The following is a 23,244-nucleotide window of genomic DNA, read 5'->3' on the forward strand; positions in this document are numbered from 1 at the left end:
TTTTTTGTTCGTTTAACTTTACTACATCCCAGCGTTGTAGCCATTAACCGCAGTAGCAATTGACTGCATTAACAGCACCAAAATGATGATAGGAGCAAACAGAAATTGTAACATTCACCTAAAGAGCAACGGGCATGTTCACATAATAAATACTAAAACACTGTAATTTGGGGCTTAAGGTACAATGTACTTATTGCAATTACCTGAGCACATTTAAGACTGTAGTATACCACTAAAAAAAAAAGTTTATACTATTGAAGTGGAACAGCAAAACTTAGATAAAAATAGAAAAAAAATTGTTAAAATTCCTAGTATTTTATACTAAACTTGTGTTTAGTATAAAAGTTTATACACCATTTTGTAGTTCAGTGTAAATTAATGTTTATCTTGAAGTAACATATTGTTGCTTCAAAGTGCAGTTAGCACTCTTTTCAAGGTAAGTTGGAAACAATTATCTATAGTAGTAAAAAAAGTTGTTAACCAGATTTCCTAGGGAAATGAGATTTAAAATTATTTTCTTTTAAAATATTATGAGGAATCCAACTATGGAAGTTGTCAAATTATTTTTATGTACCTGTCGCTGTATCTCTGATTATCTTTGGCAATCATAATCACAATCAGTCGCCTGCTAACAATTTTTGATCCTGTTAGATAACCTCACAGCCAAGTTTGAAACACACGGATAGAAGTCTCAGAGGTAATTAAATTCCCATATGTCTGATGAAACTAGACAGTTTCAGAAACTGCACACTGTGAACGCTAAGAAAGGCACCGGAACTCCACCATCGCACATGCTGCTTTACTGAAGCTGACGGGCAAGCCGATCACTCAGCACGAGCGTAACCACAGCTTGTTGCCTCACTACTGACTCATGCCAATGGAGGTGCAGGGCACACAAAGACCCAAGCTAAAGCTCCTCCTTTGAGGGAAGCTAGGAGACTGCTTCAGCTGTCGATCTTCTCATGCTACGCAAGTGAACTGCTAATGCAGACATATCCAAAAGACCTAAGCCTACACAAAAAAAAAGCTTCATATAATTCCACTGCTCATGAAACGACACTTTGGATTAAAATGTTTTACCACTACGTTAAAAAAAACTACAAAATCTCACAGACATAAGGCCATATTTAGTTATGAACTATAAAATATGTCTTTAATGTTTGAGACCGTTAAAAGCATATGCAACGGTACTTGTAAGTAATTACACTACGGTTTGAGATAGGACAGAAAGTTACAGAATTCCAATTGTGATATAACCAAGACATCTGAAACATCTTAAGGAAACAGTTGAGTGACAGGTTTAAATTATGACTGCATTTCGTATTTGTTGCTACTTAGGTCCTAATGCTGCAAAGCAATGAAAATTGACATAATTCTGGGTGGAGACAGTGTAGTCTGTAGGCTACAATACTTAGTGCTACCAGACAAGAAAATTTATTTCTAAATCAGAGAATAAACTACTGCACTTCTAGAAATACAATCTTCTGGTTTTACTCTTTCATTTGAGAACAAAAATGGAATTTTAACAGAATTTGACAACAGTATTTGTCATAAAAACATATGGCATTATCTAGATAAAAAACAAAGATATTCCTGTGGATTTGAAACACGACTCCAGGTAAACTATGAAGGTGAAAAGAATTTCTGAATGAAGAACAAAAAGCTTTAATGTACGAAAAATATCATGCATGAGAGCAAGTCTGACACTGTCAAGCAGGTTTCACCAAATGCAACACCATACTGACTTCTCTGTTACTGAAAATAAAGAATTGAGTTTAAAGGCAAGATACAAAAGGTAAGGAGATACACACAAATGCATTTGCTCTTCAAAATATAGTTGGTCTTCCAGAATTCTGCAAATATTTCTCCATAGGTAGAAGAGCATTAGGGATCTAACCATACTTACTTCATCAATTTTCAGCAACTCCTTTTTGGAAGTTTCCTTCTCTGAAGAGGAAGCATAAACTTGGATGGAGAGTAAGCCCAGGCTAACAGGGGTGGCCCCCAGTTGAATTACCTGGAAACATCATGAGAAGACATGTAAGCTGTTAGTCCAAACAAGATGACAACATGTTGGAACACATTCTATACAGACAATATTTACGCTCCAGTATACAGTCATAGGTGATAAGTTAAGATGATTGGAAGTCAGGAGAAAGGGAGGTCAGTAGTACTCAACCTAACACTCTTGGGTGCTCAAATGGTAACACACAAATTATTCGGAAGGTATTTAGAAAAGCTTAAGACTAAAGGAGACAGCAGCTGTAAATGTTAATCTCAGTTTTCACCTCACAAAAAGATCATTTTCTCACTTGAAATACAATTATAGTCAACTTTGCCAGTATAGATACTAAGAACATTATATTACTTAATTGATATTTTAAGCAATTTTATGAAATTCCATAATGCATCTATTTTCCGTAGCTAATACCAAAAAATTCAGCATTTTAATTCTAGTTATTGTCTACATCCATATTTACAGGGGAGAAAGAAAAAAAAAGACCTACAGTTGAAAGTATCAGCACATAGTTCTAAAATTCTTAGAAATCACTGATTATCTCCTACTTTTATGTGAGACAAGAATTACAGTACTGCTAGCATCGTGACAGACACCTGACTGTTTTTGAATGCCTCAGATTCAATCACACAACACAATCACCATATAAAAGGTAAATACAATTTTTCCTATATTCAGGATCTATGCTAAATTATATTTCTTAAAGGAAGAGCATGCTTTAACCAAAAACCCAAGAATTTAAGAGGTTTGACTAATCAAGAATACACACACAAAAAATTTCCAACAAATACTCATCCTTATTAGTTTATCCTTATTAATCCAAGAAGAGAGTTAAAATAAAGACCTTTCAATATCCCATCTTCATGTTACTAAACTGAGAAACATATATATCTTAGTTGTGCAGAGTTACAACAGTCTGTTATTTGCACCATGTCACAGCATGAAGGAATCCAATGGCTTGTGGCAACCAAGCCGGAGATGCTCATGGCCTGATTAGTCCTGCTGCTCCCCTTGCCCTGCCTTTGGTGGCTGGAGGGTTTCACTGCAAGGGAACTCACCTCACTAACTTGGCAAAGATTAATCCTGCAGAGGAAGTGGAGAGCTTTTTGTGGGGTTCGTCGATTGAACCTATTCATGAAATAGTCTGATTAGCACCAGAAGAATGTGTGGTTAGGGAAGAGGGGATGAAGAAGAAGGCAGCAAGACCTCTTCCGTTTCAGGGATAGTAAGGATATTATAGTGACTTAATGGCTTATGAAACAAGCCTATGTTAAATCAGTGCATCTTTCATCCTTCTACAACAACCAACCTAGCAACACGATTAGTCTTAAATCACTTTCTCTCTGCCCATTGCAGAACTGTTAGAAAGTAGCTTTAAACTTATGCAGACTGTTTATTGTATACAGATCAGTATTTGCAACTCAGATTTCATCCACCGCTTTATGGATTGAATATTTATTAAACATTAAATAAAACCAAGAGACTCTTCAAACTCAAAACTAGAATATATAGTTGTCAAACTTCCTGAAAATGTCTGCTCATGTGCAAGAAACAGCACATACGAATCAGGCCATATGGTTGTTTTTCAGAAAGATGCAATGGATCTGATGGAGGGCCAAAAGGGATGGAAAGGGATGGAAAAACTTGCTTAAAATGGAAGTTTTTCTTTACTTATATRGACTCATTAATACAGCAATATAATGAAACACCACAATGACCAGTCCAGTTATGTTTCACAGTCAAGGAAAGACATGAACAATCTTTAATAATGTTTGCTTAAACAAAGACTTTTCACACACTTTAATTAGCCAAGACAAAAACATGAATGCCACTAACCATTATTAACTGTAGGATGTATTTCCTCATTCTTTTATTTCACTGTAAAATTGTTCTCTCGCTGAAAAGGCAAAAATCTGAAATGCATTTTCATTCTGAAAGTGTTTTCAGTAAAATATTACTTGCTGCGATTTTTCTAATGTTAAAAACATACGTCTAGAAAAGGCATCAAGATACTCATCTACTCCATTTGCCTTCTTCAACGTAGCATCACATTTATTTAAACTACACCTAACAGTTATCTGAACTACCATGTTGAGTTCAAATATTTCAAGTGAGCCTAAATTTCAAACTACTCTAGTAAACTAATAATAGCTGTGCTATAATAACTGTTACATCAATGGCATATACTACACTCAAAAGATGTTAGCAATAGGGAAGGCTTTTGAAATAAGCCTCTCTCAACTTCAGTCACCCAGACACAATATCTGACTAGAGCAAACAATTGTTATATGTATGACACAGTTTTCACAACTTCAATTTAATGTTTTCACAAGTGTCCTTCGTATAAAAGAAATCTACAAAAACAGCAATAAAGTTTTTTGTAAAATGATACTTTAATTAAAAGCATAATTCATTATTGATTCACCTCCATTTAGGAAAAATAAATCAAGTCTACCGTGTTAAACGATAGGTGTGTTTTTTGCCTCTGTTTACATAATTTTCTAATAATATAAATAGGGTTAAATATCACCAACAAGAGTAGTAAATCTAAGTGCCTTAAACATTTGAGTGTTTTATGTAAATATGCACATATGTATCAAGCATGCTAACAGTGGAGCATAAGAATGGCATCACCTCAGTTTTCCAAACAGTTGTCAATGATCACAGGATTATTCGAACAGAAAACTTTAACTGTACTGTTGTAATACTGTTCATACTATCATAATACTGAAGTGCAGACATTTTCCAAGGGTTCTGTATCTACATTTTACACAACAAAATGGAATCAACAACTAGAAGTGCTATATACACAAAATAAAACATTTATTCTGTATTATGAAGAACTAACTGCTCTCTTTTCCATTTCCAAACGTCACTTTAGAATCTCATTTCTTAATTTCTTAATCAGAGTACTACTAAACCAATTGCTTTAATAAAGCATTTTGATGGAGCTTCAATTTGCTTCAGTCCTACATCTATTCAATTGATAAAAAAAGAAAAAAAAGACATCCTCTCTAGGCAATGTTTTGTATTTTCATTAACTAAAAAAACTTTATTACTTTTTCTAACAGAAGAGTTCAACTTTATTTGTAAGCACCAGATCACTTACAGACAAACTATACCAAAACTGATAGAAAAGCCCATCATATATCATTTTTCATTCTTTTGCTTTACTGTGTCCTTCTCAAAGTTTTTAACTCCTAATTAAAAAAACCTATGGGAAAAATAGATCCTCTATTAGTTCTCAATATGAGCAGGAAAAAGAGTGCAAGATAAAATAGAACTTTTTTTTCCTTATGTCCATTTTCTTAATTCACTTGTTATTGTGACTGTCAGTCTGTCAAGACTAGGAGAGAGGAAAAGAAAGGAAATCCTTAATTATACCTAATTATGCTTTTGTGAAGGGTGATATTTGCCCTAAGAAGCAGCTGCTTTTTCTCTTCCCTTCTTTCTCCTGACTCCCAACCCTAACAAACAAACAAACAAGAAAACCCACTCTTGAGCATTCCTTTTACCTGAAGCACAGATATGAAGAACAAGAAGTCTCCTTCCCTATTCTTAGCAGCTGAAACCAGGCTGGCCTTAAGCACCAGAGTTTGCCTAACCTCAATTGTTGTATAAAAGTAGTAATATTATGACAGTACACAAAACCCTACAATAGATTTCAAATACATAACCAAGCTTAACACAAACTGACAAGTAATGCACCTAAAAAAAATAAAGCAATCTGCAAGCTCAGTTTCTGGACTGTAATGTAGTTTGAAGTTAAAAAAAATCCGGAATCAGAAAAAGAACAAACTTTCATTTTTATGATTTTCAATGTTCTTTGAAATAAATTTTTTTTTCTCTTAAAATGTATCACTTTTCATTTGAATAATATGAATAATGTCTAACAGGTTTGATGTGCCAACTAGAATTTGGTATTGGAAGTTCATCACCAGCACATACGTGATCCCTTTAATGTAGAATTCAGTAACACTTATGGAACCCTCAATAATTCTGAGAGTAAATCCTTACATAAAGGTCCTTACATAACTTGCTATTAGTCTGAAGCAGACTACGGCTCTTACTAGGTAAGGCAAAGACCTCTGGGGGAACATATCTGCTGTGTGATTTAAGCTCAGATCATGGAAGCTTCCTCCTTTCTTTTCACAGACTTTGCTGAAAACCTACACAAAAATTGAAAAAGATAAGGAATTTCAGAGCTATATGAATCCAAATCCTGTAGGAAAGTAACACTAAATCACAATTCCATGCTGCTGTGTCTAATAAAGACTAAATTTTAAGTAATGGAAGGTGGTCCCCATATTTTGCTTGCTGGGGAACAAGAATAGAGAACTAGGCCTCACTCTAAAACATCAGTGAGAGATTAGGTGACTGCAGTTATAGATAATGCCCCCGCATAATGTGCGCATAATGCGCACAGCTGCCAGCTGATAATCCAGATTTTTTACAAACACCAAGCCGTAAATCGAAAGGACTTAGCCGGAAGCGCGCTGACCGCTGAGTCTACGCAACCGATGAATAACACTTGGGTTTAACGGAGAAAGCGAGGGGCTGACGGCGAAGCCGCTGCAAGAGGCCGGCGCCGCGGCCCCGGGCAGCCCGGCGCGGCGCCCCGCGGCCAAGGGCGCTCCAGGGCCGCCCCCTGCCGGGGCGCCGGGCCAGGGCCTGCGGCCGCCGCCTGCCCGCCCCATGCCGGGGGGGGAGGAGGGGGCGCGTAACGGCCGCCGCGGAGAGGGGGGGGTGGAATGGGGCTCCTCACCTTGAACATCGCGGTAGCGGCGCGGGCTGGCGCTGGCGCCGGCCGCGTCGCTGGGCTGGTGACGTCAGCGAGCTCACGCGCCGCTACGGGAGCCGGCGGGGAGCGGAGGGCCAAAGCGTCGAACTGGGCGGGGCCTCGCGCGCCTCAGGCTCGTCCGGCGCCGGCGCGCGCCGCGCGTCTCGGTCTCCTGGCAACGCGGCGGGGCGGGGCCCGGCTCCGCCATGTCGGCGGGCCGCAGGCCGGCGGCGGCGGCGGCGGCAGCGACCATCCAGCGTGGCTGGCGGCGCTACGTGCAGACGCGGCTCTTCAGGCTGCTGACGCGGGCGGTGCGCGCCGCGGTACGCGCGGGCCGTTTGTGCCCAGCCCCGCCTGGGCGGGGAGCAGCATCTCGTCCTGGCTCGTGAAAAACGTAGTTTAAAGGCGGTTCGCGGTTCCTCTGTAAAGTACCGCTGGGGGGSGTAGAGCTGGCAGAGCGAGAAGAAGTCAAGTCTGTATTTTCCGTGTGTTTCAGGAGCACTGCATTACGCACGAGATCCTGAGAAGGGTGAGCCCCGCGGAAGCGGAACTGATACGGGATCCTAGCATGAAGTGTAAAGTCAGGTTCAGGTAAAGCGGGCCCAACCGTGTGTTCGTTCCAGTCCAGCGCACCGGGTGATTGCAACTTAACGAAACAGTGCCGTGTCCGCTTTTACTATGCGTACTGTCAGGCAAGGTGACAGTTYGAACGATACTTGGCTTTACGTCTTTATTTATGACAACAGATATTTTTGTAGAATTTATCTTCTGGACTAAAATTTCCCCTGTAGGCTTCCAGCAGTTTTGAATATTTTTAGAAAGTATATTTTAAAGTTACTACAGCAAACAATTGAGAAATGGCGTTCTGTTTATCTTTGCCAGGTTACTTCAGGAATTTTTGCTTTGGGAATTTAGGAATAATTTACGAAAAAATATGTAGTCAGGGCTCATGACTTCTGTATGTTGTAATATTAAAAGTGAAATAGATTCATACAAAAGGAGAACATRCCAGGCACATTTTGAATTTTTTAATTTGGACATTTTGGACTTGGATCTTATTTTGAATACACTGGAAGAATTTTGGTAATATAAAATATTCTGAGTTTCAGTATGTACAAACTTCAGGCGGAGGATAATGACTGTCAAATGCAGCTAGGCTGATCATAAGAGTTCATGACTTTATCTCTGCTAATGGAATTTTACAGGTTATTTTGATCAGTTACCAGACCCAGATTAAGGTGATGCGGTGGGGCTGCTTTGCTCTGATTCCCATAATCTCTTGCTGGACTTTGACTGAAACATTTACTTGTAAAAGTCAGTTGTGCCCAATATTTAAATTTTGCATTTCTTCATCAGTGTATAGTCATAAGAATAAATACTCTTGCTGGGACCCCATCTTTTAAATCATTACATTAAGGTAGCCATACTTCCATACAAGAAGTGTTCTAGGGTTCAAATTTTTTAAAATATATATACCRTTCCGTTCTGAAGACTTAAATTCCAGCCTTTCAATTTAACAATATGTGAGCAGACTGATCCTATGGTTTTTATGACAGCATTGCACATTTTTAGTCATTCTGTGACATCCTTTAAATGAAAGTTTTTCAAGCTATCATTCCAACTGTTCTGAAAATCGGTGAGAACTTTGTGTGAATTTGATTGGACTTTCAGATACAGAGCTCTATTACTTTAGATAAATTACATTTGCTATTTGGAAAGTTTTGAGGTCCTAGGAACTATCAGGATCAGTAAGATATGAAAATGTGGTTTTAATAACCATTTTACAACCATTTTTAGTTCAGGTCACAAAATATTACTCCTTATTTTACTTTATTCTTTCACCTAGATCAACTAATTGTGTGTGCATGTGTTTTTTTTTTTTAAGTATTGATTCCTCATTAATTTGGGAGTGATTTAAAAAGTATTTTCATTGACTCATACTACTTAAATTACCTCCCACAAGAACTGCTTCTGGTTTGTGGGATTAAGTGTAATGTGCCTTTCATAAAGCAAGCAGGGTTCAATGTTGTTATCTTGCAGCCTTTGTAAAAGATACTAGGATACATTTCATGGTATTAAAATGTAGATGTGGGTAGAGTATAGACATAAGAAGATGTGCTTCCTTATCTTTCCATTTTCAGAATATTAAATTAAAAAATAAAACTACCCCTTTCTGCATATTTTAGGACTCCTTGATTTTTGCAACCCAGGAATTGGGATCTCCAGTTCATTTGGAGCAAGTTAGACTGGAGCAAGTTCTTTGCAGCTTGTATCAGCAATAATGAGTACTAAATTCCCTTCAGATAAGATAAAACAAGACAATAATCTTTTCTGATTTAAGTCATCGGAAATTTGTTCTCATATTGCAGTTAATTAACTGTGTTCTTTGTTTCTTCAGATTTGCTGGTCAGGAGTTCCCACCTTTCATTGTGTTTAAGATTTTTCGCCACACTCAAGGCAAAGGCAGCAGATACATTAGTGGAAAAAGAATAATAAGTCCATCAAACGAGGTGACTTATTTTGTGTTCATGTGTGGTCATTTTCTGATCAATTAGTGGTATCTTGGTGCTTGTTATTTTTTGACATTATGTAAGATGCTTATCCACTTACTTAATCGTGGTCACATAAAAATATATTTCAAATGCAAACAAGTTACTTGCTTCTACTGAATGTTATTTTTCAGTAAGCAAAGAAAAATTGTCTTTGAGCTTAAAATTTATACACAAAGCTTTTCATAAAGACATGTGAAAGCATTTGTCTGTATTCTTTGTGTAGATTGTTAGGTATGGAAAGAGTATGTTCCATAGGCTGTGTCATACAGTTGCCCTTACAGTTCTGTTGTGAGGCAGTTCTGTCATAACTAGGCTTGAAGGGGTTATTCAGTCTTCCTAACTTTTGCCACCTAACATAGCTGCCTGATACTTTAGGAACATTTGTTGCCTAGTCATTGATTGAATGTAGACTCCACCAGAGGGAGTTAAGAGCGCTTGAATTAGGTTTATGTTTTGAAGTGCACTCACCTAGTCTTTTTGTCCTATTACTCCAAGAGGAGCCATGGCTCCTAATTTAGCCACATAATTAAGTACATCAAGAAAGGTCCAGGTCCAAAAATTACAGTAGTCTAAAATAGTTAATACTGCTTTTAGAATATGCATCCCTTAAAGCCTAGAAAATTCTATCAAAAAGATTTTTGTATAAAATCAAAGCATCTTGAAGAGGAGGACTCGAACTTAACAGATACTTCATCTGTTAGGATATCATGGAGAGACAGAGGAGGCATAAATGCTCTTGTATCACCTTAAATGTTAATTTTGTAATGATTTTGTCATGTCATGCCATCTTTTAAAAAAAATCTTGTTTCTTTTTTAAAGTCTCTTAATAGACCTGATGGAACCACGTACAGCATGAAGAAATATTTTGAATTTATTTGAAGAATAATGGGAATGCTTCACCATCACATTGTGGAATTGGACAATGCTTTTGTGTTTTCTCAATGAGTTTTATGTAAATTAGCAAAAGGTCTTTTTTATTTGTTGGTAGATTGGAGGATTGTTAGGTGAGGTAAGAAGACTTCAGGCTTGTGCCTGTCTTTTTTTTTTTTTTTTTGAAGTTTTATTCTATTTTTTGCTTATTTTACAGGCAGCAGCTGATGCTTGCAAGTTAATGGGATATCGGAAATATTATGAACAAATAGTGCAAGATGAACTTCAGTACCAAAAGCAAAGGATAACAGATGAAACAGACATTGCTACAATGAAAGACTACATGCATGTAGGAAATGTTTCAGATATTTTATTACAAATTTTGATCATAAAGGTTCCTTTTTTTTAGCAAGGAAGCTATGATTTTATCTAAAATGTAGATAAGTGACTTACAGATAAAGAATGATAATGCATCTTTTTCACTATAATGTTATACTTTGTGCAGTCATTTATATCCGTGGAAAATAAGCAGTAATTGTGGCACACGTTTGTGGAAAAGTGATTTCATAGTATTTTACAGCAACTTTGTGAGAGCATAGAAAGTGACTGGGCCACTTGCAAGGCAGTCACATTTTTGATGTATTTTATTCATCCTCAAGGTGTTAGARGCAGAAAATTTTCAAAGATAAAAATGACGTGACAGTCAAAAAGAAGAGTGATGCCACTGGGATAAACCAATAGAACCTGTTCGGTTTAGTTCTTAACCAAAGCTAAATCCTAGGCTGTGGATGGGACTATGTTTCCCAAAATGAACAGAGGATAGAGATTTTTAACCATTTTCTCTATTTTAAAGTTTGTTACAAGAATATTAAAGTCCAGTTGTTACTGCACATACAGTGGTATAAATATACATATTTTTGTAATCTTTTTAAAGTAAATAACTACACAGCAATTATTCATACACTTACATAATGCAGAGAAAAACCCCTACAGAACAGATACTGTTTTTTTTTATTAGAAGAATCTAAAGCACACTATTTTATGAGCTTCACCATCTTGAATATATTTTTTTCTTTAATGTGCAAGTTCATCTTTAAGGTGATTGATATGTCTGATTAAAAAGAATGGGAAAATCTTTATAGAGAAGACCAATACAAATATACTAGTTTTCATGTAGGTTTGCTGTTCTTTGACAGTATATCAGTAATCTGGATGAAACCCCTGCATACTTTGGTGGCAGGAATAATTGCTGGAGAAGGTTGTCTCTGAAAAATTTCCCTAGGACAATGATAGTGTATGACATAATGGAATATGCACAGTCCAGAACACTGTCAGACAGACTTAAGAAGGAGCTGAAGTTTCTGCTGCTGCGRCCACAGAATAAAGAGCTTTGGCATGATCAGCTCATGGCTGTTTCTAATATTAGGTAAGAACCTGTACCAAGTTTCATTTTATTTTGCATGCCAGTATTTTTCGCTTTAGTTGGTAGTTATCTCTTTCACAAATATTTAGAAATGCTATTTCCTTTAGAAAACTGCAGCGCAGAAAAAAWTGAAAATGTTGCTTCATAAATGAAGTCAGTCCAGGCAAAAATACAATTTAAGAAACTTTATTCCTAATTCTTTGACTTAGCTRTTACACTCTTAATCGTTCATAATGTTGTATTAGATAGCTTTTTTTACAGTTTAATTTTTTGTCAAGAAAAAACAGTTCTTTACTAGACAGTTATTTGYCACACCTATGGGGAAAAAAAATTGTTGCATATTCCTGTTTGAGTTTGTAGCACCTAGCCATTAAATATCAGTGTAGTTAGCTACTGCCACTGATCACTGGAAAACTTGTAATTCTAAAAAGCTAGTTTATCTTAATGCTCTCTTTGATGTATTTTTTTCTCTCAAAGCACATTTTTCCATGCACTGCTGCTTCATTGAAAAGGAATATATAATACTAACATTGTGAACCTGGCTTCCTAAATATTTTCCACAAAGCACAGTAGGATGTCACATGTCAGGTATATAGCTTTTCTAGGTAGGTCTCCAAAGCACATAATCTTTTTCTTACGTCACTGTTGCTTTTAGCATGTATGTGTTAAACAGCTAATTGAACTGTCTTTTATAGGGGCGTATGATGACAGATTTTATCCACTGACTTTATGAAGGGAGTGTAGCTAGTATTTTCATAAAAATCCTATTTCATTATTCATACTCTAAGTTGGAAAAAGTGGGTTAAGCAGATTTTCTATTTAATGATACTGTTTTGGTTGGAACGAAGCCTACCTCATGTTTTTGCCTTTCATTTTACTGTGTACATTTTAAAACTATTTTGTATTAAATACTTGTGCTGTTTTGCTAGCTACATGGTCTGAAGTCATATGTTCAATAAGCAAATCACATGTTAAGAATAGGCAGATGCCATTGCAGATTTCTTCGTGCTTTCTGCTGACTTACCTTTAATTACATCAAAGGGATTACTGCATTCATCTCTAAGGTGATTCAATACTTGAATTTCTGTGTGCTGTCATCAACTTTGTCACATTCTGACAGCATCCAAAATATACTCAGTGCTTTCTAAATAAAGATTCTATATTCTAAGACAGGTGAMAGGTAGAAGAGAGAAACCTATTGTGCAAAAAGCAGTTTAGTGCAACTGTTTTGATAATACCATAGTTAAGCAACATAACTTTCTGTCCATAATTCAAGTTTCTGACTAACTGTAGTAATCAAGACCTTTAGCTCCAGCATTTTTGAATTACCCACTTTTAGGCTCTTCCTTCAGCATAAATGAATAGCTTTTCTATTAACAAGTTACTGATGCTAACAACAGAGATGACAGTGAATACAATGTGTAGCAAACATCTTGGAATGCATAGGCTGTATACTACTAAAAGCAGTGAGAATGTATAAGCTAACAAACATGTTTTTGATGCCCTTAAGCATCAACCACAACAATTTTAACTCCTTTCAAAGTTTAAACGCATCTCAGATTTCAGCTGAGCTGAATAAATTTTGGACATTAACTGAGGCTAAAAGGTGGAAAGTCTTGTATCTGTTGCCAGACTTTAAAAATATTTAACACATTAATTTTTTAACCTAATAAATAAATTGCTTCCACAGTAATCCTTAATTTCTTAGCAAGGCGATGTGGGTATCTTACCTCATTTACATATAAATATATTTACATCAATATCTACATAAGTTTGTATATTAAATGTGTATCTTATTTACCTGGATGATGGCTTCTAGCCTACCTAATTTTCATAAAAGGCATGCTTTCTTTTCCTTATTGTGCCACCTCTTTAATGACTAACATTTGATTTAACAATTAAGTGAGCTAAGTATTTTTTTTTTACTGTGATCAATTTTGAAGGGTTTTTCTTTTTTCCTCCACCAAGGCACATACATATAGAAATATCCCATGAATGAAGAGTAATGTGTATTATGATTACTACATATACACACACTATTTTACAATAAGTACATTATRTTACTAAATGTGTTTTAAGTGCCTTCTGCCCTCTTAATTTTGCTGTAACGGAATTGCATTTTTACGTTTCTAAAAGAATTCACACACACTGTTAAGAGTAAGAGGAGTTACAGTGAAGTCCATTGGACTTCCCATTCATACACACAGAGAAAACTTCTGGAGAATATAACATATAGCCTTACATGCTGTGCTACGTCTTTCACTGTATAAGCTAGTTTGGTGAGAAATAGGGAAGGATTTGCATACCTGAACAGTGAAACCTATACTTACATTATTAGTGAAGCCTTGGTTTGAGTCCTGACTTGCTTCCCTGCTAAGCCTCTACTCGGGGACTTGAAACCTTAGAGGATCCCAAGGATCAGAAGAGAAGCAGACCACTCTGCAAAGGTTTGCTGGGCAGCTTAAGAAAGAAGGGAGTCAGAACTTAGTAACACATTAAGAACAGTCCAAATTTCTTCCTTACTAATGTCACTACCACCATCATTTGATACAGGAAAAGATGATGAGGAAAAAAATTATTATTCGCTCCCTTTCTGGGAAAATAAAATTTGGTTTCCTGGCTTTCTTTGTTCAGTCTAGAGCAATATCCTTTCTTAGAGAAGCTACTGAGTTGTTTTTGTTTTTAATATTCTTCTTTTCCAGGTCTTCATTTCCATGTAATTCATCAGTCACCTCTTTGTTTCGCTCTAACCGATCAACTACAGTGTCTATGCAGTCAACGCGTTGCTCTTCTAAAGCTCGACAAAAGATAGCAAAAATGAAGCAGGCGTATTTGTGTGAGAAAAAGAGAGAGGTATGATGCAAAATTAGAATTTTCAGGACAGAATCCAGTATTTCTGTGGAGACTATTTTTTAGCCTGAAGTCCCACTATATTTCCTTACACTTCAGTAGCATAGGTGACATTTGTTCAGGCTGTTTTTGCATTTCTCCATTGATTTTTTTTGGGGGGGGGGGCGGACTGTTTTTTTTTAAACAAAACAAAACAAACATAAAAACTTTCCCTCACGTTCATCAAAACCCACCATATCTAGTACCTCTAGAAGACTGCGTTCATTCTGGGTGCATTTACCAGCTAAGACTAGCACCTGACCTTACGTGTGTTTAATCCTGAAGTGCATTTATGGAACAGACTTTGCAAGGCTCTATCACAAGCACTTACAAAAATTGCCATCTAGAAATTTTCCCTTATCTGTTTCTCTAGACTGTTCACTGGCACACTTTCTATCTTCAGCATATGTTATCACCAACTACTTATTGTAATGTGAAGTCAGTCATATGTTTTCTTTCCCACCACACCCTGCAGAGGAGGGCTAAGGCCAGCTTAATTGTAGGAACTATGGGGGCATACAGTAATGGTGTACAGACTGACCCTCTCTGTACTTATAACTGTTTTTCTCTAGTGCAGCATGTGAAATTGCCTTTTCAGCTAGTCAACTGCACAAGTCTTGTACAAGCCAGTCCTGGCACAGCAAAAAGCATCATGTTTTAGTTTGCTTTGGCATCTGTATAGATGAGAAGAGTGGCACATTTTAAGCACAATTTTATTTGGTTTGTCTCCATTTACAAAGTTGTATCACATGATTTTTAATATGTCCTTATTCCTGTACTTTTACAACTATGCATGCTATTATACAGGCACAGAAACTGGATATTAAAAACAGGAGTTACTTCACTGAACAACAAGAAGCTACCATTTCACAAGTGGAAAAGCCTGAGGATCAATCTGTTCTTACAGATGAAGAATGGGAACATGAAGCAGCTAAATTGTATGCTTGGTCCCAGGCATTATCTCTTGAAGATGTTGGATGATTTTCATCCATAGCTAATGTATAAATCTTCAAAAGCTATGGCAACTTTAGTCATTTGAATGCTTTCAGTCCTGCTTTGAACAGATTGGAAATATAAAAGCATGGCTTCCTACACCTATTTAACTAACAAGTTTAGCTAAACATAGATTCATTGCAATTGTTTTACACCGTGGAAAACTAAAATAAAAAAAAAAAACACTCTGCAATGCAAAAGTAGGACAAACCTAAAACTGAGAACATATGATAATTTTTCAAGGTTCAGAATTCTGTGAAATAGGACTAGTTTATTATTCGGGCATTGGAAAGCTTGTACTATTTCTTTGGTTACAATGTTTAGTTTATTTAGCTTCTTTTCGGAGAATGGTACTGAGCCAAAATGCAGCTCTTTCAGAAGTTAGCTAAAAATTTCCACTAAGCTTTTTCATGATTTGGTCAGCTCCAAGTTAATTCAGTTCAGTTAATTATCAGCACTTGATTTTTCTAATGGCATATTTCTTTTAAGTGTTCTGGATAATCTGTCACAAAAAACAGTGAAGGAAAAAAATCCCATTTGATAGTAAGAAACACTCCCAGATGGCAATAAATAAACTCTCAGCATCAAGAAAAAGGTTTTGTACTCTAAAATGTCTTTTGAAACTTGACAAATTTCTAACATTCTGGGTTTCATTTTAATACTAAAAACTGCCCTGAGAAGTTAAAATAAGTTCTTGGTAACAAAAAAGGAGAACGACCTGTAAGAGGCAGAGGAAGAACCGAGAACAGCTGTTAAATGAGACAAATCTCATGAAACCTCCACAGCCAAGTAAGGATTACACGTGATTAGAGCTCCGTCCTAGAAATAAATTAGTCAACAGAACTTTTAAGTGATGCAAGAAAACAGCAGAACACTTTCCTGCTTTCCAGAAGTGAAAATGAAGCCTGTCACTACACCAAAATAGCAGAGAGTGCTTATGCTATGCATTATACTCTCACCGGGGTCACTGCCACAGAAACAATTCCATACATTTTGGATGGCTTCTGAAATCTGGAAAGGAAAGCAGAGAAGAGGAATATACCGACCATCTTCTATTTTTTTCTGCCTGAGATTAAGAAAGCTAAAGAAAAAAGCAGCACATGAAAATACTTGTTTTCAATTACCATTATTCAATTCTTTTGAGAAATAAGGCATAGTGAAGTCTGATAGTACTGCTCCTCAGTAGTACTCAAATATATAAAACAGACCCATAACACAGAACTGAATGTGTTATCTCCAAACAAAGGGCTACAAAGGGACTTTTTACAGTATCTGTATGCAAATACTAGGACCTAAGGTAATGAACCACAGGAGGTAAGGATTCTTGCACAGGAGAAGAATTAGGTAGTTGGTTAACTTCAGTTTGTAAGATGAACCATATTGCAAAAAAAGTTAAATGAAACAATGCTTAGAATATGCCTGAGGACATACTGAAAATGACTGTGGGAAAGGAAGCTGCCAGTAAGACAACATTATCTATCTGATAAAATTGAATAATGTAATAACTAATAGAACCATGTATCTCATTAGAAAAATAATTTATTCAGCAACATTTATCCATAAAATATGAGAATTGTTACAAAGGGTGACTGCATCATGAGACATATTTGACAGACATATATATGGCAAAACAATACTTTCCTAGTTTCTAAAATGCTATATAGGATTAATCTAGAAGGCTGAGCACTCAACGTGAGACGTTTAATTCATTCCAGTGGATAGAAGACTGAAGAATTGCTGGATACTTAAACAGAGATCATGATATCATATATGTTTTAAACTATAAACATTGCCTAAAGCAGCTGTCAGGGTAACTAACACATCAAATGTGAAAGTGGAAAGTGTCACAGTAAGAAGGTGAGGCTATTTTTACACATATTCTCTACCCTCTCTCTTGAGAGGGGCAAAATTTCACATGCACCAAGAAAGTTACACCAGACAAAAAACTACTCTGATTAAAAGATGATGTTGAAAAATTAGTAAGACTTCAACAGGCCAGAGTGGGGGTGAGGGGAAAGATCTGTCAGCAAATACATTACAAACTCAGAATGCATCGAATCAATAAAGAATCTGAAACACAAAGCAAGAGTTTTCCATTCCACATTATGGAGCTGATGGAATAGGGAAAAAAAGAACTGTACTAAAAGAGKAGCATCTGTTAAGATTTCAAGTCAGCAAATAACTGAATAACTGAACTGCTGCAAAAATAAAGGTAGATATTCCCCCCCCCCAAAAAAAAAGAATAATATGACACAAGCAACTATGAACCTGTTAATCTGAAAGTTCTCCTTAGTGAAATAATGGAACTATTATTTCGGATTCCCAGTCAACTATGAAGGTGCTAAGAAGTAAGTAATGTCAGCCAGCATAATGTCATGGAAGAAGGGTATTTCAGAAGTATGACCTGTCTCTCAGAGAAGGGAAACTAAAGAGATGAATAAAAATAATTGTCAATAACAAATTTACAATGTGAAAAGATTGCTGTCATCTTCTATTCCACCATATCAGAGTCCAATACATTCGGTCTCCTTTGAACTGAAAATGGGGACACATCACAATCAAAGAGGCTCTTTCTCCAGTGATGTATTCCACTGGGATCAATACAAATGCATCTGCAGTATCTTTTGTTAAATACATATATATATATTTTAGGATTAAGTCAAGTATCGGGGGAAAAAAAAAGACTAATGACTTCATACAAATACAGTTTTAAGTATTTTCAATACTAAAATAAAAGTAGCTAATTAAAAACCCAAGATTAAAAAAGGTAAAACAATCACAGTTATTTTCAGACATTCCTGATAGCAGGTCTTTATGCTAGAGATTTTGATGTGACAGTGAAAGGTTGCAGAAAAACATTTTTCCTTTTGTCTGCCACTATCTGTAAGAAGAGACTGACAAGGTAGATTTTCATCAGACCACTTAAGAAAATAAGTAAAGATCACAACCTCCTGTTCTATGTTTTTTTCCTCTTCTTGTCCTGATCTGAGATAATAATCCTAAAATGCATACAGATTCTTCTTACAAAAAAGTTAAAGCAGTATGGCTTAGATGTCTGATACTTTGAGTGTGTAATAAACGTTTGTTGTTTCAAAGCCGCCAGTTCAATGATCCTGATGGCTATGAACTCTTGTGAACTCTGACTAGCAAAGGCTGGCATCAATTTTTAGTTTTATCATTTAAATTTATGTCTTGATGCTGATTTACAAGTTTAACTACAAAGTCAGTATTATTTCAAGCTGGAAATACAGAGTAGACACGTGAAGGTACCAGATCAATTAAAACAAGGAAGATTATAAATATGGTGCTAAAGATAAAAGCTTGATGCTATACAAGGACTTCCAACATCTCTTGCTGGGATAACTTTAATACGGCATTATGTGATAATGATACACATATCATTAACAGAGCATTATCAATTATACTTAACATTTTTGATTTACTTAACCAGCTGAACTTTTAAGTCTTGCAGAAAATTATCCAGGTACACTGAAGTATTATACAGCTTACACAAGAATGTTTAAAGATTAAAAATATTTTATTTACACATTTCTTTATACACACTTTATACATTTTTTTCAGTTTAAAAACAGAACAGAGCACATATGCAAGTCTGAACATACTGTATCCATAGCAAGGGAAAATTACCTTCTGCCAAAAAACGACAAGAAAATTGTTCTTAAAAACAGTTAAAAAGAGGCAATTCTTAAATTATTAGAAGAATTTTATAGCAGCCCTGGGGTAGTCATTAGAGTGTTAATCCAAAATGTACACATGAGGTCATAAATATATATATAATTGTAATTTTAAATAGGAAAAGTCTTTCCAATTGCTAGACACAAACACAACAGAGTTTGAAAACAGCTTCTCCTCTTAGCTTATCAAATACATTCTTTTCAACACAATCTGATATCGTACACTGGAAAGCAGTGAGAGACGATAGTGGAATTGCATTCTTCGGCATATAATAACATTTTTAAAAGATCTACAAAAATAACAATATATAAGGAGAAAGTATTTAAAATAAAAACAGAACTGGCTCATCCCTCCACCTGTTCCCACAACTGACATGAAAGCTATATGGGTTTCACTGAGGTAATAAAAGCACACTAAGTACAGCTAGCTTTGCACTCCTATGTAACACTGTATTTTCTAGAATTACACAGCAATGTTTTCTACCTGCACCATAAATAAGAACTATTACCTGCAACTAGAAAGTGGTTTTCCCCTAGGTACCAGTTAGTGTTAATCCAAAGGTATTTTAAATTGATTCTTGAAAGTTATTTTAAAAGGCTATATAAGCACAAATTGAAATTTGGAAGTGAAAAACTTAAATGGAAATCCAGGAAAGCTGTGCTCAGAAGTCAGTTTTCCTGCCACCTGCTAGTATGACTGTATTTTTATGAAGATTACCCACAAAAATGGAAATTCCAAGTTACTTACCAACTCTCAGAAATAGAATACAGGTGCAAAAATAGTCATTAGTATTTATTTTAAGCAGCTTTATATTGTTTTACAAACATCAAAATCTCAAAACGTAAGCTACAGGACACTGGCAAGCTTTGTTTTAAATGAATTACACGTGCTTTCCAGTTACGTTCTTTCCCACACTCCTTCAGTGAGTGCTGCCACATGTAATGGAACATATTTACTCAAGTAATTTCAATGTTTTGTTAAATGGAGGAGTGTGGAAAGGATGTTTTCTTTGATGCCCCAACCCTGTAAACACTTAACACAAGTTTAATAACATTTGTGGGGGGTTTTTTGTTTTCTTCTAAGTACCTTATAGTTTTCCATTTCCTTTACAGTCCTTTATTGGACTGTTCCCATATGTGAAGTACATACTTGAAGTGTTAGGAGAATCAGGGGACCAGTTCCTTACTTTCATTTTGTAAGAAAAAAATATTAAAAGGCAAAACATCTCCACAAATGTGATTATTTCCACCTGTAAAAGACTGTCATTTATAAAACAGACACTTGTTTAAAGTTTKTATTTTTGTAAAAGAAAGGACATAGTGTGTTTCTTTTCAAACCTACTTTAATTTGTACATGCTGAATTTCATCTTTTGCTTCCTGAGCGTCAGGTGAAGCTTCACCCCGATGCAAATATGTATTATAGTATCAGCAGGAAAAAGGCAGCATTTGTATTTTTAAGGAAGTCAGTCCTTAAAAAAAAATAGCTGCAAATCTCAGAGGCCAGATAAATGCTAAAATCCCAAAACCTTGGAACTAGTTGCAACAGGACTGCTATCACACTGCAGAAAGTAGGGCATCGGCATCCAGATTTTTGAAAAGACGACAGCAGGTTGCCAGCTGCCAGATATGCTGCCACTAGCCCCTCTTGCTAGCAATGCTTTCTCAAATAGCAGATCCTTTGCAAAATCAAGTACCACCTTCCTTCAGCTAAGTGAATTGGGACCAGATTTTCAAAACTTCTTTTGCCATCTAATACCACTACAAAACTACTGCCGAGACTGTAGGGGGGGAAAAAAAGGGGGGGATATTTTTACTTCACGTAGCACTTAAAAGAAAAGATCTGGCCCATGTAAACAGATACAGCAGCATGCTGAATGGGAACTGGCAGTGTTCAAGCTCTTTACAGAAGCACCATTCTTTTTGTCCATTCTCATCCATATGAAAACAGATTTCCCTCCCGGAACTAGCTGCAAGAATTAGACATGAACCTGAAAATTTTACTATAAATGTGAAAAAAAAAAAAAAAAAGAGCTCAAGCTGTAACTATGTCCAAGAACACTTACTATTTAAAGCAGGTCACATGTTAAGTTTTAAGTAAACATGTGAGATTAGACTTTCTGATACTACATAAAAGGTAGGTGTGAACAGAAGAAAAAAATTCCCTCAAATTTATTAATCACAGATCATGACTTACCTATTCCCTGATGAATGAGACACATTTGGATAGTTTGAAATACACCCTATTTTAATCTAATCATCATGTTTAAAATTTGATAGCAATAGAGAGTTCTTATTTGCCAACCTGCTTTGTTTTTATTTAAACACTAAAATGTTTGGAGCAAGGCACTAAAACCGTATGCAAACAGACGTTTCAATGAAAAAGCAAATATCCCTCTGAGATACAATGCAACAAAAACAAGTGTCTTAAAAGTTCCACAGCAATGGAAAAGAGAATGTAAGCTAATTTTGTATTTGACATTTGAAATAATAACAGAAGGGCAAAAACGTAAATTAACAAAGCATTCTCACGTACCCCCACATTTTCTAAACCAAAGAAAATTCCAAACATTCCTAATGCTCAGAAGGTTACAGCCAGCTTTTCAAAGGAGACAGAACCTCAGGGAAGCTGAAACCAACAATTCAAGTTAGAATTTCACAGAATAATTACTATTATAATTCAGAGTAAGATCTTACAGAACTGGGTGCTTAAAGTTAAATATGAGCTTAAAAGCAGAGTACTTAAAAATGACCTGGGTTCTCCATTTTCCAGGCATCAATACTCACCAATGACTTAACTGGCAGTTGTTTAGTGCTCAGAACTTCAGAAGTGCTTAAATACAGAGCAAGAAACATAACTTAGATACTTCCACCCTTACCATTATTTTTAATAAATTCTTGGTCATCTCTCTTTACATCTAAATCATGGAAGACCAGATTTCCAGAACCACATCCTTYGCCCAGATTGGCCCTAGATGAAAATGGTGAAGTGCTCCCTACTATCCGTAACAGGCCCATGAAAGCCTACTTAGGCAGGATCAGTCTTCACTGCCTCATAAGCTTATTAAGATATAGATTATCCACAAAAGGGAAAAAACAGTAAAAAAAATGGGGCGGGGGGGAGGTTCTTTGAGCTCTAATTTTCTGTGAGATATGCACAGTAAGAACCTCTTCATCTGCACATAGCCAGCACCAACTGAAGCCAGGTATTCTCTGCACATATGCAGGTTAACACATATAGAAGTCTCATAGTGAAATTGAGGTCTTAGTGTAAGCCACAAAGATTGTAGTTAACTTATTCAAAAAGTAAATTAAATTTCTTATTCAGTAAACTGAATGTTGACAAAGACTTAAATTTAATGCAAGGCTTAGTCTGCATCAGAAGGCTGAATATCAATATTTGGTCCAGTCACTACTGGCATGGATAATTTATCACTACTGCTATGATGGTATACACTCTCTCTGTTAAAACTTTCAGAAAGAAAGTACCAATCAATCTTTATTAATGAAAAAAGAATTCTGCTCATCTGCCATATCCTCAGGTCTCAACCTAAAACATAATTATTACAAAGATACCATTAAATACAAGTATAAGGAGTTTAACACATTGTTTTAACTTCTACTGATTATTTCAAATTTCGTTTAGGCAAGCAGATATTTTTAATATAGCAAATTTGGGATGATTTTGGTCCCTGTGTAAGTGCATTCTTTTGAACTCCCTGAGTACTATACATTCCTTTCCTACAGTGACTTCTGACTAGAAGATGCTGAATAAAGTGAATTTGCATTGCTGTGTATAAAGTCTATTGATTAAAGTAAAACACAGTAGCATAAGATTTTACAAATAGGCACCTGCATATTTCAGCATTTTGCTTCAACACATCTAAATTAAGTGTGAACCTTCAACTTCCCCACATCTCTCCTTTAGATTTTAGAATGGCTAATTTCACATCATTAAAGAAAATTAGAATGTGAATAATTACTTTTATCATTATTTGTATCTTGGCAGATATTCTTACCAATTTAC

At 36.0% G+C, this 23,244-nt stretch overlaps 2 protein-coding genes across 3 annotated transcripts in view; one reads left to right on the plus strand and one right to left on the minus strand.

The window, feature by feature from the left end:
* The window catches only part of APOO (apolipoprotein O), a 32,480-nt gene extending 25,594 nt beyond the window's left edge, over positions 1–6,886 (minus strand). The window contains exons 1-3 of one of the 2 annotated variants that reach the window (XM_085302070.1): positions 6,783–6,876; positions 3,854–3,914; positions 1,907–2,017 (exon numbers count right to left, since the gene is read on the minus strand). In XM_085302070.1, the coding sequence (XP_085158196.1) occupies positions 1,907–2,017; positions 3,854–3,883 (141 nt within the window). In that variant the 5' untranslated portion in view covers positions 3,884–3,914; positions 6,783–6,876. Of the gene's footprint in view, positions 1–1,906; positions 2,018–3,853; positions 3,915–6,782 lie in introns of both variants that reach the window. The other variant, XM_085302071.1, reaches the window with a different exon arrangement.
* Positions 6,887–6,992: 106 nt separating this feature from the next.
* Positions 6,993–18,474, plus strand: CUNHXorf58 (chromosome unknown CXorf58 homolog). The gene is made up of 7 exons (XM_085302077.1): positions 6,993–7,120; positions 7,294–7,388; positions 9,196–9,307; positions 10,437–10,568; positions 11,416–11,645; positions 14,345–14,495; positions 15,339–18,474. The coding sequence occupies exons 1-7, from the start codon at positions 7,004–7,006 to the stop codon at positions 15,510–15,512; spliced, it is 1,011 nt and encodes a 336-aa protein (XP_085158203.1). The 5' UTR covers positions 6,993–7,003; the 3' UTR covers positions 15,513–18,474.
* Positions 18,475–23,244: the final 4,770 nt, after the last annotated feature.

This window comes from Rhea americana, unplaced genomic scaffold, assembly GCF_003343005.1.
Source record: "Rhea americana isolate MKP2758 unplaced genomic scaffold, rheAme1 scaffold_184, whole genome shotgun sequence".
Taxonomy (NCBI): domain Eukaryota; kingdom Metazoa; phylum Chordata; class Aves; order Rheiformes; family Rheidae; genus Rhea; species Rhea americana.